Genomic DNA, 14538 nt, shown 5'->3' on the forward strand with positions numbered 1-14538 from the left:
CATAGAGTTGCTTCGGTCTACCCTATCTCCGTTAAACATAACTGAAAGTGCAGACCCTTTGCTCCTCCTTTCCTAGTACAAGCAATCAAACCAGGAAGCCTCTAATTACCCATAGTTTCACGTTTCATCCGAACGATAGTTACCAGCTTCAGGACATGCCAGGACCCTAAACCAAATTCAAACAACTTCAAAGAACCTCCCCCCCAAATCAAAAAATGCTTCCATGGGAGCCACAAGAAAGTGTATCCCTGCCATAGGATTAAATAATATATTTGTTTCCTTCCTAGGCTTGGCATTTCTTGGGTGTAAGCTCACACCCACATCTATATACCGTAACTGCAATTTGCTATTGCTAAATGACCTATACAGAAACATAGACTGGATGTGGTAACTGCATTCCACATACATTGGTGGCCATGCATATATTTTCTGCGCACCTGACACTGCTTTATCACATACTGTACTGTCATATACTATTTCTGGTATTACCTCTTTCTCTCTTCCCTACCCCAATGCATCATGGATCCCTTTCTCTCCTTCACCCTATTGCAGCCAGTTTTCCCTTCAGAGTGAGTCTATTCATATAGTTTTCCCGCACATCCTTTCTGCTCTGCTTTTGTTGGAGAATTGAGCTTTTTTAACATCTCAGGAAATAAGAAGTACCTCATATCTGTAAAACTGATTTATTTTTCTTTAATGAAACCAACTCTGCATTTTGCCAGGAAAACCAATGTTTCTCTGGTGACCAAAATCTAAAATCAAACCTAAAATAAAAAGTTTCAAACATCTGATTCACTTAGCAGTCAGCAGAGCAAGCTCAAATGGAGCTTAGCAGGATTTTTGGAATGTCTTAAAAATGTGTGACTAACTCAACTTCTAAAGAGGTTATTTGCGCGTTAGATTTTTGGTCTCCCCACAGAAAAAAAAAACCATTGGAGTAAATTGCAGGCTGTGATGTTAGTGGCAAGGTAAAAAGTTATTGCAACAGGAACATCTTTACAATTCAAAGAGACAATTGGGGGGGATCAGCTTTTGTTGACCTTTAAAACATTAGGAAAAGGAATGGAAAGATGATCAGCAACTTCTCACCTAAGAAGCCCAAGCTTTGCTTGTAGTAAAAAGTTTAATATGCCCCTGTCCATGCCCAAGTAGATAGAAGGCTCTCTCTTTCTCCTTTCCTCTTCCTCTTCCTCTTCCTCTCCCTGAGGTACATAAGGGCTTGCAAAAGTAACACTGCTGTGACTCATAGAAAAGCCAGGCTTGAGGAAAAAACATCTGATGAGGCCTAACTGAGCACAGAAATGGGAAAACTGCCTGATATGGGACAACCACCACCTGCAGTGCAGCTTCTTAGAAACTGAGTTTTATATGTCATGCCATGGTGATGCCACTAAAAACAAGCATCCCAGTGAAGTTCCACACATCTGTCCCACAGTAAAGTCATGTGTATCATCATACTGTTGGTTGTCCTTAGGAAACTCACACTGCCAGCAACAGAAAATGGCTTACTGTGACCACACAAACATGCTGGCTCCTAGACAGGAAGTCATATCCCTTTGCTTCTCCCTGGCCTTTACGTCAACACAGCACAGCACAGCTGCAAAGTAAAGGTTTGTATTAGTGTGCCATCCAACCCAGAGGTCATGGTCTCTCTTCCTTGGCTACAGATCTTGGTTAAGGAGAGCAACTTTAATGATTAGCCCAGGTTCGACCAAACCTTGACTTAGCTGCCATGGTTACCTAAAAAAACCAGGAAGAGCAAAGCAACTACAATTTCCTCCTTGGGAGCCAGCATATTCACACTAAGCCATGGCCAATAATTTTTTTGTGGGGGGACAAGGAAATCATATCACGTGATGAATTGCTTTCGTGTTAAGGTATTTCCATCAGATATAGGGAGGACCGCTACAGAGGTGGCAGCCCATATAGCAGGTAACTTGGTTGTACAGAGGCGTCAAAGATGCATTGGACTAGTTTACCCAACCAATTAATAATAATAATAATAATAATAATAATAATAATAATTACCTAAGAATAATAGGGTGGGTCCTGAAAACACACCTCTCGGGTGTCAAAGACCAGGGTAAAAAGGAGTTACCAAAAGTTGTAGATGGAACTATCAAAACAGCTCCCTATGCTGGTCTTAACACCCATTAGGGTCTATAGGGAAGAAGGTAGTCTCTGATATATCGTCTTTGTTAGTAAAAAAAGGCAAGGATAATGTGGTATCATAGAAGCTACGCAGACTCTTCTCATTACTCCCTCAATTTTATCTTTAGGTTGAAACATCAAGAGAAAAAGTGGGTGTGGGGAAATTTTCCAGCTAGAAATCCTTCCTATGAATATCACCCAGTATAATCCACTAACTGGGAGTATATTTTTGAGGTGGGGGTGTCTAAGTTATTATTTTTTTTACAAGTCCAATCTAAACTAGAGTGGCATATAAAACAAGGAAGTTATTAAGCAATATGAAAACAAAGCTGAATGTGTAAGAAACCAGTGATGTCAACCCACGGTCCATATTGTTGCCTCACTGACGTCAATGGCAAAGTCACTCTTTATTTCAGTTGTTGTTGTTGTTTAGTCATGCCCGACTCTTTGTGAACCCATAGACAGTAGGAACAAAATAAAGTCATATTTGCTGCCAATGTTCCCCAGTCCATCAGGGGTGAGGATTTTGCAAAGTGCTCAGAGCTCAATTCTCCTCTTTGAAGACAACAATAATTCCCTTTGATTTAAAATGGAAGCAGTTGCAGCAACCCTGAGCACGTGTATAAATACTACTGTAAGAAACTCTCTTGGGGAACCAGTAGGAAATCCATCCATCTCATTCTTCTTTGTAATCCACACAAACCACAAAGTCATCTGCCTGGCACACACAGGGCAAACCAAGGTTTTCATAAAAAAGGGTTAAGGAGGTTGGGTGGTCTATTTTAGCAGAAGCTAAGAAACAACTTGCCTTGTTCAAATGCTATTCCAATACCATTTTCTGTTTCCCTTTGGAGTTACTCACCGTACATGGGACAATTCCAGGAAAGAGCAAATTCTATCAGGGGTTCACCGATGCCTTGCCCTCAGTGCAAGAGTCAGATTAAATTAAACCCAGCTGCTGCAGCAATAGGATAGAGGAAGAGCCAAAAATCCAAGAACTTTAAAATGTGTGCAGAATTAGTCCTATTCTCATGTAAATCACTTTCAAAAGCATTATGTTTTTTGATATAAGTCAATGTGAGATGTTTATTATTATATATTTTTTTAAGAAAACTGCACCACCCTGCTCTGCTTCCTTTGGTCCGATAGCTCTGAAGTGTGCCACTCATCCCTCCCAGCAAAATATCCCATTTCATAAACCTGCTCCTAGATATCTGAAACGACACATCATTAAGCGCTTAGCTTTAGGCATCCAACATTCCAAAGAATTTAAACATATTATAAAGAAACCTGGACCACGTTAAGCATGAAGAACTTAAGTGCACATCCATCTAGAGAAGCATTTCATTTCTTATTTGGCAGTTATGCCACTGTCAATCTTAAACAAAGAAAAATATATTTGCAACAAAACCAATTGGGATCTTTTACTTGAAGCAACCAAAAGCAACCTAGGCTTTGATAGTGGGTATGATTAAATTTCATTTCTATGATGCACTTTAATTGTTGTTGGGTTGTTGTTGTTTTTCCCCAAGGATTGGCGGCTTTAGTTTTTAAGCTACTTCACCTCCATAAAACATGAAATAGCAGTGAATCACTGGAACACATTGGCAGTAAAGTTTAGGCCTTACAGTATGTGCTGGGAAGTTACTTGGCTTCACTGTTGCACCATATATTAATCTTCTTGTACGTACCATAACTTGTAAAACTGTATGATTACATAAAGATTATTATTTTATGAAAGGTTAGTCATTGATTTACACATTGGATTCTCTTTGTCTTAGCGAGTATGCCTAACTTCTTCAGACCTGGAAGGCAGGCAAAATACATCATCTACTATTATACATATTTCTACTAAGTATTAAAATACCAGATCCCAAGAGTCACATTTCATATGGTTCAGCAATGTTCCAGAATAAACCAAGTCTTCAACCCCTTAAGAGCTTAAAATAACAGCAATTGAAATATGCATTAAAAAGTTAGTTTTATGGTATTTGCTGATGTCTTCTTAGGGCCACCCTCCCTCCCCAAAGTAAAACATGCAAATACACACAAGAATTACATTATTTTTCTTCTTACATCAAGATTCTTGCTATTATCTGTAAATCCTTCATAATCAGGTATCCCTTTGAATTTTTTTTTAAAATCATTTGCCTAATCCTTGAAACAAATTTACAAATCAGATTTATTCCACTGCTATGCTTTTTATTAGGAAATCATGTAAAACTATCAAAGACCTATTCAAGCATAGCAATATAAAAGGTCAGTCGACATCAACCAGCAACATCAAACTTTACAATATTTATTTTAATGTACTGATTGGCCAGATAGAGCTTGGCTCATTACTTTGCAATGGTTTGAATAAGTTCTTGCAATTCGTAAATACACAAAACCACATGAAAATTGAAACAGCATAAGTTGGAGCTGTTTCGTACAGCAGTATTTTTCCCAGTAACTGTCAGTGATGAATCATCATTTAATAAAACACAAATTAAACCACAGAAAAAAGGGGGGGGATCCTTTTGCCAGCTTACCAGTGAAGCATGTGTCGTACAAATAAGAAAGCATTCACACATACTGGATGCCTTAAGAGTGTAAGAGAGTGGGCAGAAAACTTGGCAGCTAGTCTTCAAAGGTATTCAAGTCCAAACCTAAAGGCAAAACTGGAATTGAATTTAGATTAAATGGTCTTTGGCTTTTCACATGCCAAAAAGGGTAGTGGGAGAACTCTTGCTATTTTCATTACATTAGGGGGGGAAATTGGACGCCTTTAAACCCAATCAATTTTAATGCAATAAATGCATATTTTAAAATAATTTGTGGCACACAATTTTTATACACCATCTTTGGGATTGTGGGAAAGGAATGCATTTCCCCAAATGCAAACTCCATCACAGCATCCATTGCAACAGCAATTGTCAGACTGCATATGGCTCGCATGGCTGTAGGGACTAACTATTATATTAGCCACATATCCATTAGTGCACAGGTTCCCGAACTTTAGTCCACAGACCACTTCATTCTGGTGATCTGTAATCTGTAAAAATACAATTTAAAATCATGCAGCATCTAGCACAGCACATTATAATTGCTACAACATGAAGAAAAATTATTAAGCGGTCCATTGGGACCCATAGTAATTTTCAAGTGCTCTGCGGACATAAACATTTGGGAACTGCTACATTAGTACAAGCAACATTCTCCATGATCCCCAGCTCTCCATCATTTTATGAATGTCTATTATTTAGAAATATGGTAATACCTTTCTGCACAGTCTGTATAGACACACAGGCTAGTAAAACATTTTCACGTGCTAACTTCTGTGAGTTTGTTCATTAGATTGTCTTACAATCAGCAGCTATGATAAGACTAATGATTTTACATCTCTGAGGCTCCCCTCCATGGGTTATACTGTGGATTGCTGGCAGGATCCACAAAGTTCAATTACTTGAAATTCAATAAAACAGTATTATTTGCTTAGACTGACAGTCCCAGCAAGCTTTGGATAATGAGAAATTCTGGAAAATCAGATTCAGGTTTGAAGAAAGAGGAAGATTATGATGTAGTTGGCTGCAGCCCATGACCTAGTGTTTATTGCCAGTTGGTAGATTATGCCCATTTTTTAGCAAGTCCTCCAGTAACTGCAAGTGTAGAGGGAGTTTGATCCAAGGAACACTTCAATCTACCCCCTACCTAGCTGGTCCTCTTTTTGAAATAGCACCTGGTGTGGCACAGCTGGTTAAAAAACAGACTGCCAACTGGCCAGCAACATTATTGAAATGGAGCTTCAGAAACTAACACTGAGAAATCAAATGTAACAAGTTGCACGAAGGATGGAGCAAGCTATGAAGGAATACTCTCAGTTTACACCGCCTTTCTGAGTACAGTGGTACCTCGGGTTACATATGCTTCAGGTTACATACGCTTCAGGTTACAGACTCCGCTAACCCAGAAATAGTGCTTCGGGTTAAGAACTTTGCTTCAGGATGAGAACAGAAATAGTGCTCTGGCGGCATGGCGGCAGCAGGAGGCCCCATTAGCTAAAGTGATGCTTCAGGTTAAGAACAGTTTCAGGTTAAGAATGGACCTCCAGAACGAATTAAGTACTTAACCCAAGGTACCACTATACTGGAGAAATCACACACATACACACCCCTACCTTAAAATGGTATCAGTCTCCCTCCACCAAGGCTGTGTGAGATTAATCGAAGGATGAGTGGACTATCTGCAAATGACACCAGTCTGCTCCAGGAGTCCCATTTCTATTTGTAAAATATCTCTCTCCATCCATGTCATTGTACTCAGTGTCTTCACTAAGTTTAGACAATGAAAGGACAGTGGACAGGTGTGATGGGGTCTATGTACTGTATGAGCACAGAGGGCATATGCTTGCAAGACCTCAGAAGAGTATTATCTATTCTAATCAGAAAACACCATAATAGGGTAAATTTCAACAACAGCCCATACGAAAGGTAGATTATCTCCTACAAAATGACAGGAGTTGCTTCTTCTAATTAATGTGGCTATATCTTTATTTTCGTAAACACTATTATGAAGAAATTGTATAAGACAATTGAAAGAAGGCATATTCTCTGATGCTACAAGGTGGCACACCTACACAGGTGAAGAGAAAAGGTAGGCAGCCTATATGCTGAGTAAGTCTGACTTCAAGAACAGCCAGGCTGTTTTTTTTGTTTTCGTTTTAGAAAGTTCAGAATCTTCTTTTCCACAGTGAATAGCATTTCTGAGCAAGTCGTCATAAATACCCAAATACTCAGAAATGAGAAAGCTTAGCAGACCAACTGCTTTTATTATTAACATATAACTTCAAATATTTACAGGCACGCCAAGCAAAATATTGTGACTCCCAGGATTTGCCCAAAATGCTTTAGCTCCAACAAGCTTGAGGTATCAGCAAACCTTTGCTGTGAATTTTCCAGGACAATCTGTACCTCGGCAGTAAATGTTCGTGTGAGCCACAACTGGATTTCAGCAGTCATAGCTGAACTTCAGCTTGCTGAAACAAGCTTGTTAATTTAATGTCTAGATATTTATTTTATTTTTAATTTTAGAAGGTGAGAAGCTGCTTGCATATCACCCTAATCACCTTGATTTCATAGCACAAAGCTCATACTGTATAGTGTAGTGGCTGAGAGTGAAAAGAGTCAGGAAATCCCTGGTTCAAATATCACCTCAGCTGTGAACTTCTTAGCTAGTCTCACCTACAGTCCTCCTATGAGCAATACCAGGGATACTCTTATTGTTATTGCTTGCATATTCTTAATGCATAAAGCCCTGAACAACTCAGAAAGAGGTTGCTTGAAAGTCCACCTGCTCCTGTACGATTGCCTACATCATCTGGGGAAATTCTACTTGTGGCACCTCATCCTACAGAATATCATAGGGCAGTGACTGGAAAACAATAATTTTTTGCTACTATCCCTGCACTGTGTAATGCCCTTCCCTCTGCCATATGTGAGCAGGAGCCAACAACTGCTTCACATATCTTTTCCTGACCCATAAGATTGGACCCTGCCTTACACATCTGAATCCTCTGGATTGCTGTTTTATTCACTTTAATATGTTTTATGTGGGTTAGTATTATATTATTATTATTTGATTTATTACCCACCCTTTACCCTAAGGTGCCAAGACAGCTTACAATATTAAAACAGAACATTACAACACTATATTAAGAACAGTTTATAATTTTAATGTTTTAATTATATTTTGTTTTTAGACTGTACACTGCTTAGAATTTTTGAAATATTCAGTTCATCAATGCTTTTAAATGAATAAATAATATTTAGCTTTACAAGCTGCTGTGATGGTTATTGAGCTAGAATATGCAAAATGGTGTGAATACCCACCTGAAATAATTCTATCCATAAACATTCACTGGCTCACACATTATTTTAGGACCATTAATAGCCACATTCACACAAGCACTAAGTCAAACCACATTCACACAAGCACTAAGCAACTACACTAAGGTTTGGGCTTAGTGTTATCGCCAAACACGGGATCATGCTTAAGCTCTCTCCCCTCCTTAACTATGATCTGTAGCCAAGGCTTGTTCTTGATTGTTCAGCTGCAGATTAGTTATGTAGAATTAGGTGTGAATTTACTTAATTTCATGGTAAGTCATTTAGGTACCTACTTCTCTTCCTCTGAGCAAAACATTCAAAGGGAAGGCCACATCAACTAAAAAGTTGATGAATTTAGATTTATATACTGTACCAGAAAGAAAGAAAATGGATACAATGACAGCATCCTTTAGAATTTTTCTGGCTAGTACACCGATTCTTGAAACACCTGTGGTAAACCCACTGCAGAAGTTAAGCCTTCTGCCCAGAAAGACAGCTGAAAACCTCCTGAGCCAAGCTATTGTAAATCACCAGTTCAAAGCCACCACATGAATACTTTGAGGCTCCTACTCCAGATCCTTTACACCTCTGTCCCAACTCTCCTCTCGCTCAAGCAGTCCTTTATGAAGAACATTGCCATTGCACTTTTTGAAGAAGAAAAAACAGGATACCCGTGTGAAGACGTTAGATGCTATCATCTCTGCTACGTTTTGCTGCATCACTTCAAGAACATCACTTCTTAGAGGACAGATATTATCGGCCACCAAACAGTTTCATTTTTGACAAGTCTGTGTGCGCCAGCAGATAAACCTGAGACCTGACATATAATTAAATTTTTAGAAAGCAAACCTTTTTATTTCAGCAGGCACTTGAAGGAGACAAAACTGACATCTTGTTTTTCTTGCTGCTTTTGAAGGATTTTTCTGGAAGGTTTTAAATTGTGTTTCATTTTTCTAATACTTTATCCTTAATTGTATACTATTGGCCATCTCTTTTGAGATGAAACAAAGAGTTCTCACACTTCAGTTTCAGCCGTTTTAGTACGAAAAAGGAAGGAAGCACTGACAAATGCTACCATTCTCGGTACTACTGTTTTCCATTGCAAATTATGTACAGTACTCCCCATTCTTGCTATGAAGATTTCCATGGGATAAATCAGACTGCTTTCTTTCATCCTAGATTTCAGAGTTGGTACACACTGAATTAGCATATTAGAGCCAGCCCATGTACACATTTGAAAAGCCCCAACGCGTTTACATGTTATCAGAACTCCTGCTGGAAAATCTTTCTTTCAAATCCCTTTGTACTATAGTCCTCATCACTCAGACTCACTTCCACATTTGTAGAATGAAAACATTGCTCATCTACTCACAAGATTTAAACAATAACTTATAATAATAAATATGCTCAGCACCTTGCAACGAAGGATGACACAAAACTATTATTAATGAAGCTTAAGTGAGGCATTTTGAAAGCAGAAACTTTACAAGCCAAATAGGAAACAAGTTTGCATGGCCGTATTTGTCTCTCAAGTAAACAATACTGGCTATAACATGCTTAGTTTTCAAACACCAAAAACCCTACCAGACACTTAAGATGGCGACAGTTTCATTTTCTCTTGAAATCAAGAGAGAGGGCAATAATTAACTAAACTAACCTTACTACACCCACAAATACGGAAAAAAGAAGAAATAAGTGTGTTTTCACTCTTTTCTGACACGGTGCCTATACAGCACTGTCTGCACATATTTTTCAGAACTTGGTCTTGCTATTTCTTTCAAGTATCGATGACTAACTAGGCCATCTACAAGGGAAGTCTGGTTTAAATTGTCTTGTGGTGAGAAGGTGAAGGAAAGCTGCCAAGCTAACAAATAAATTAAGTGAATAAAAAAAAGCAAATAGCATCCTGAGAAACAAGGAAGGAAAAGGAGACCACAGATAAAATATTTTATAGTTCATGCACTTTATTACTCACCCTTTTGCTGGAAATACTCTCTGCCAGTTTTAGGGCATCGTGTCTCTTGTGTCCTTTGCAGAATAGGAAGTCTCTCAAATATGCTAGGTCTTTTGGGAAAGAGATCTAGCAGAGGCACTGGCAGTTCAGGTGGGATCTGCTGAGTTTCATTGCTGTCACCACCATTGCTGACAGTTATTTTAAAGGACATCTGGGAATTCAAAAAAGCTCGACTGCTATTTGAACAGCTACCTTGGGGCAGCTCCTTCATAGGCATGACTTGGCGTTTGTCAAGGACTTCAAAGAATGCTGCACTGCTGCTACTGGACTTCGGATAATCTGCCACTTCATAGTGCATATTGATGCCCCTCTACTGGAGGGGCTCCCTTCCAAGTCTCCTACATCAAGTGGAGCAAGAAATGTTGAAGTCTGTCAACAGATTAAATGTTGATTAGCATTCTTTATTTACTTCAGGTATGGAAACAGACACAATTGCCTATAGCAAGCAACAAATCACCTCTAGATGATCAGGAAGTACAAGTTTTCTAATCTAGAAGACAGCTGGCTGGCTGGTTTCAATTTTGGACCATCAGTCTATCATAAATGACTAGCAGACTAGAATGCAAGTAAGCAAACTGACAGTAGCACTTCTGTGGGCAGCAACATTTGTGGGCTTCCAGAGGAGTATGCATATGAGGCTGCAATCCTGCACCTACTTACTGAGAAACACACCCTACTCAACAGGATTTAATTATGAGTAGACATCTATGGGATTACAGTGCCAGTCATTCTGTAGTCAAAATATTCTCCACAATAGATGTGTGATGTATTGTGGCATCAGCTTTTATAGGGTAGAGCTCACTACAAGATACAGATTTATAAACAAGAGTAAACCCTATTTTCTAACTGATTTAAATAAAGAAATAAGATGTCTATTTCCAAAATATGTCATTTATTCATTTTTAATATTTTACCATAATTCTGTCACTCAGAACCAGAAAAAATATTGATCATGCATGGCGTAAGTTTATCAAGAGGTGTCACTGAAAGACTGACCATTTAGACCATAGAATGATCCTTATCCTCAACTAGGCAAACTCAGATTTGCATAGATTGTGGCCAGCAAAGTCTCACCAACAGCCAGTCTTTGGAGATGGGAATTCCAAAATCAAATTAATCCTTTCAACCCCATAGAAGGTGGCAATTAAATATATACAGCCATGGAAAGCATCATTTAGCAGCATGTGCCCTTCTTGATCTCACACCCCAGTACACATTCCAGTCAAACATTCCAAAAGAAGAATTCCTTTATAAATCTTAAAATCCATGGGGATCCGTAAATAACATCTATGCAACGTATTGGCTTGTGCATTGGCTAGCGCATTCAGCCTATTGTCCAATGAAGTGTAAATCAGATGCTTATTTTTTTACAGAGAACAATAAATACCAGGCAGGAAAGACTGCAAAGTATTTTGTTGTGGCTAGAAGCTTGGAAGCAATGGGAAGTTTGAGGATTTGTTAGGTTTTGCTAATAGATGAATCTAAGTTTCCCTACAACGCTACCCTTGGTCTTCTCATGGGGGGAAGGGGAGAGGGACTCTTAATGTTTTGCTCCTGCTGATTCTTTCACTTCTGCCTGACAAAGCGCAATGGCCAAGACTGCAGCAGAACTTCGTGTTTTTTTGGGTTTTTTTAAAGCAAGTTGCATTTCTGAATTTGTTGAAACAGCACGATTAGCGAACAACGCATCACTCTCTCAGAATGCAGAACTGCCCTCCCGGCTACCTTTGGGCGCTTTTAACTTTTGCGGGGAATCCTAAGCGCCTGAACTGCTGAACGAGGAGTTCTGCTGCAGCCGAAAACTTGCTACCTGCATTTTAGAGCGATATAACAAAATTTAGCCTCGCTAAAGTAGGGGCGCGGGGGAGGGGATGCCGGCAGGCAATAACCACTGCACGGGTCCGCATGTTTCCAGGGCAGCCTCCCCGTAGGAACTTCAGGGAGCTCTTAATGCCCAACTCCTCCAAGCAGCCAAGGGCAGAAAGAGAGGCTCCCCGCCGGGAATTAGCTAAAGAGACCAGCGCTCTGCCTTTGCAACCCACACCAGGTGGAGAGCATCTCAGTTAGGCAGGCATACCCACTCCCCTGCAGGTGAAAAGCCGGGTCCTCCCCATGCCCCCTACCTGCCGGAGTCTGTCCCGGGAGACAATGCTGCCGTCTCAACAGCTGCATCGCTGGAAGAGCTCCGACGGCGATCGCTGCTCTCCGCCTTGCGCCGTCGTAGCTTCTCCAGCCGCTCGGCGTTGCCTCTAAAGCCGGGCGCCTGATTGAAGGCAGCCGCGGTCATTGCCCTTCCAAGGCGCCGGTGGCTGAGGAAGCCCAGCCCCTGAGTCAGATCGGGCGGAGAGGAACCGCCCCTTCGGGGCTGGGATGGGCGGCGAGCGTGCAAGGGCCAGCGAAGGGACACGCGTGTGCAAAGGAGCGCACGCCGGCACGTGGCGGCGCAAAACTATCCTCGCTCGCTCCTTCTTGCCCCGGTTTGCGAGTGCATCAGTGGACATCTTAGTGCCTGTCTAACTGAGTTATCCAGACATGCCCATCAAGGTGACCTGCAGGATATCGGAATTACGCCCCTAAAATGCAGCTGTAATTCTTTCTCTTCTTTCGTTTCTGCTCTCTTTTTACGGAAGAAATTGAGCATCTGTATCACACTTGTTTTTATTCATGTTGCAGCGATATCGCCGTTTCCAACTACAGTACCTGCATTTTCTTCCACTGGAAAAGGCGACTCGTCATTTCCCAGATAGCCTTTGTAATTATAGTAGCCCAGATCGCAGCTACACACACAATGGGATTGGTATTTTGTGGGCAGAGTTGGCATAAATATACATAAACTTTAAAATAGCAGAGGACTGAATTTTGCTGAAACAGAGTAACAAGCTACTTCTCTGGAATTTCTCACTACACTGAACAAAACACTCACGCGCTGTTCCTGAACACCAGCAGAGTTTGCCACAATGTTTATGGAAAACAGCGTACATTGCAAAAGAAGCTTATGTAGATCACAGACTACTTTGATGCATGAAGCAGAACAAAATCATCATATATGGATTTTGTAGTCCCACGGGGAGTATATCCTGGACCTAGGCAAAATGAGGTGGGATTCAGTGCCGGTCCTACTCCAAGTAGACCCATTGAAGTTACTAAACATGGCTAGTTTAGGCTCATTAATTTCAGTGGGACTACTCTGAGGAGCATTTGGGTTGTTTACAACCCATTGTTCCATTCATTGTATTTCAAGAAAGACTGGAAAGCTCGCACTTTGTATTCTTGAGTAAAGCACCATGCTGATTTCTTCGTTAAGGGTTGCATTATGGAGTTTGCATTATGGAGACAAGTATTAAGACCTATTCAATAAATAATTGATTACAATATTCTTAAGGATCCTTTTAAAACTTGCTTTACTTGGGAAAGGTAGAGAACATGCTTTGCATGGCAGGGAAGGGGCACCAGTGAGATCTGAGTGGGCAACACCTTGTGGGCAACACCTTGTGAGCTTCCTCCACCTGAGATGACTGCTTCATCACCCTGCTCATGGGTAGGCTGGCACTGACCCCTTTGCCAATTCACTGTAAAGAACAGGTCTTCACAAAAGCAGTCTGTATCCATTTTCATCAAGTTTCACTTAAATCTCTGTACAGCTAAGGGAAGCTAACCAAAGCCAATACGTAAAGATAAGGGCTGGATATAAAAAGGGTTGTGTACCGGTATATATATATACAGAGAGAGAGAGAGAGAGAGAGAGAGAGAGAGAGAGAAATGAGCATATCTAGCATCTATAAATATATTATTTTCTCTTTCCAAATCAAAGACACCCAGTCAATAGATAGGAACAGCTATATTTTGCTAAGTCAGACCATTGGTTCATCTATCTCAGTATTTTCTTTACTGATCGCAGTGACTATCTAGGGTTTCAGATGTTACATTCCCAGCCCTATCTGGTGATGGCAGGGCTTGAACGTGGGACCTTCTGCATTCAAAGTAGTTGCCCTGCAATGAGCTAGAGCAGGCATAGGCAAACTCAGCTCTCCAGATGTTCTGGGACTACAGTTCCCACCATCCCTAACCACTGGTCCTGTTAGCTAGAGATCATGGGAGCCTTTTCTGTGGCTGCTTCCATATTGTAGAATTCACTCCCAAGAGAGACTAGATTGGCTATGTTTTCCTTCTGCTAACAGGTGGGCCTTCCTATTAAAGGTGGGCCTCTGAAAACTAAGGTACAAATGATGCTGATGACTGGGTTGCTGTCAGGGCAAACTGTATTTTAATTGCTGGTTCTAAATGAGTTCTGATATATTTTAATTATTGCTTTTAACCTGTTTACTTTGTATTTTATAAAGTAGCTTGGGAGAAAGGCAAGATATAAGTACATTAAATAATAACAATAGCCAGGTTACATTAAAGTACAGTGGTACCTCGGGTTGCAGATGCTTCAGGTTACAGTCTCGGCTAACCTAGAAATAGTACTTCGAGTTAAGAACTTTGCTTCAGGATGAAAACAGAAATTGT

At 40.4% G+C, this 14538-nt stretch overlaps 1 protein-coding gene and 1 long non-coding RNA gene across 5 annotated transcripts in view; one reads left to right on the forward strand and one right to left on the reverse strand.

Annotated features, from left to right (window-relative positions):
- GLIS1 (GLIS family zinc finger 1) overlaps positions 1-14538 on the reverse strand; it is a 197116-nt gene that overhangs the window by 177825 nt on the left and 4753 nt on the right. The window contains exons 1-2 of one of the 4 annotated variants that reach the window (XM_081866878.1): positions 12153-12441; positions 9991-10367 (exon numbers count right to left, since the gene is read on the reverse strand). In XM_081866878.1, coding sequence (XP_081723004.1) covers positions 9991-10327 — 337 coding nt within the window. In that variant the 5' untranslated portion in view covers positions 10328-10367; positions 12153-12441. Of the gene's footprint in view, positions 1-9990; positions 10399-12152; positions 12442-14538 lie in introns of those variants that run through there. The other 3 variants (XM_081866876.1, XM_081866879.1, XM_081866877.1) reach the window with 3 other exon arrangements.
- LOC309344523 overlaps positions 1-14538 on the forward strand; it is a 69622-nt gene that overhangs the window by 12194 nt on the left and 42890 nt on the right. The window lies entirely within an intron of this gene.

This window comes from Podarcis erhardii (genome assembly GCF_964252035.2).
Source record: "Podarcis erhardii genome assembly, chromosome: 6".
In the NCBI taxonomy this organism is placed as follows: Eukaryota; Metazoa; Chordata; class Lepidosauria; order Squamata; family Lacertidae; genus Podarcis; species Podarcis erhardii.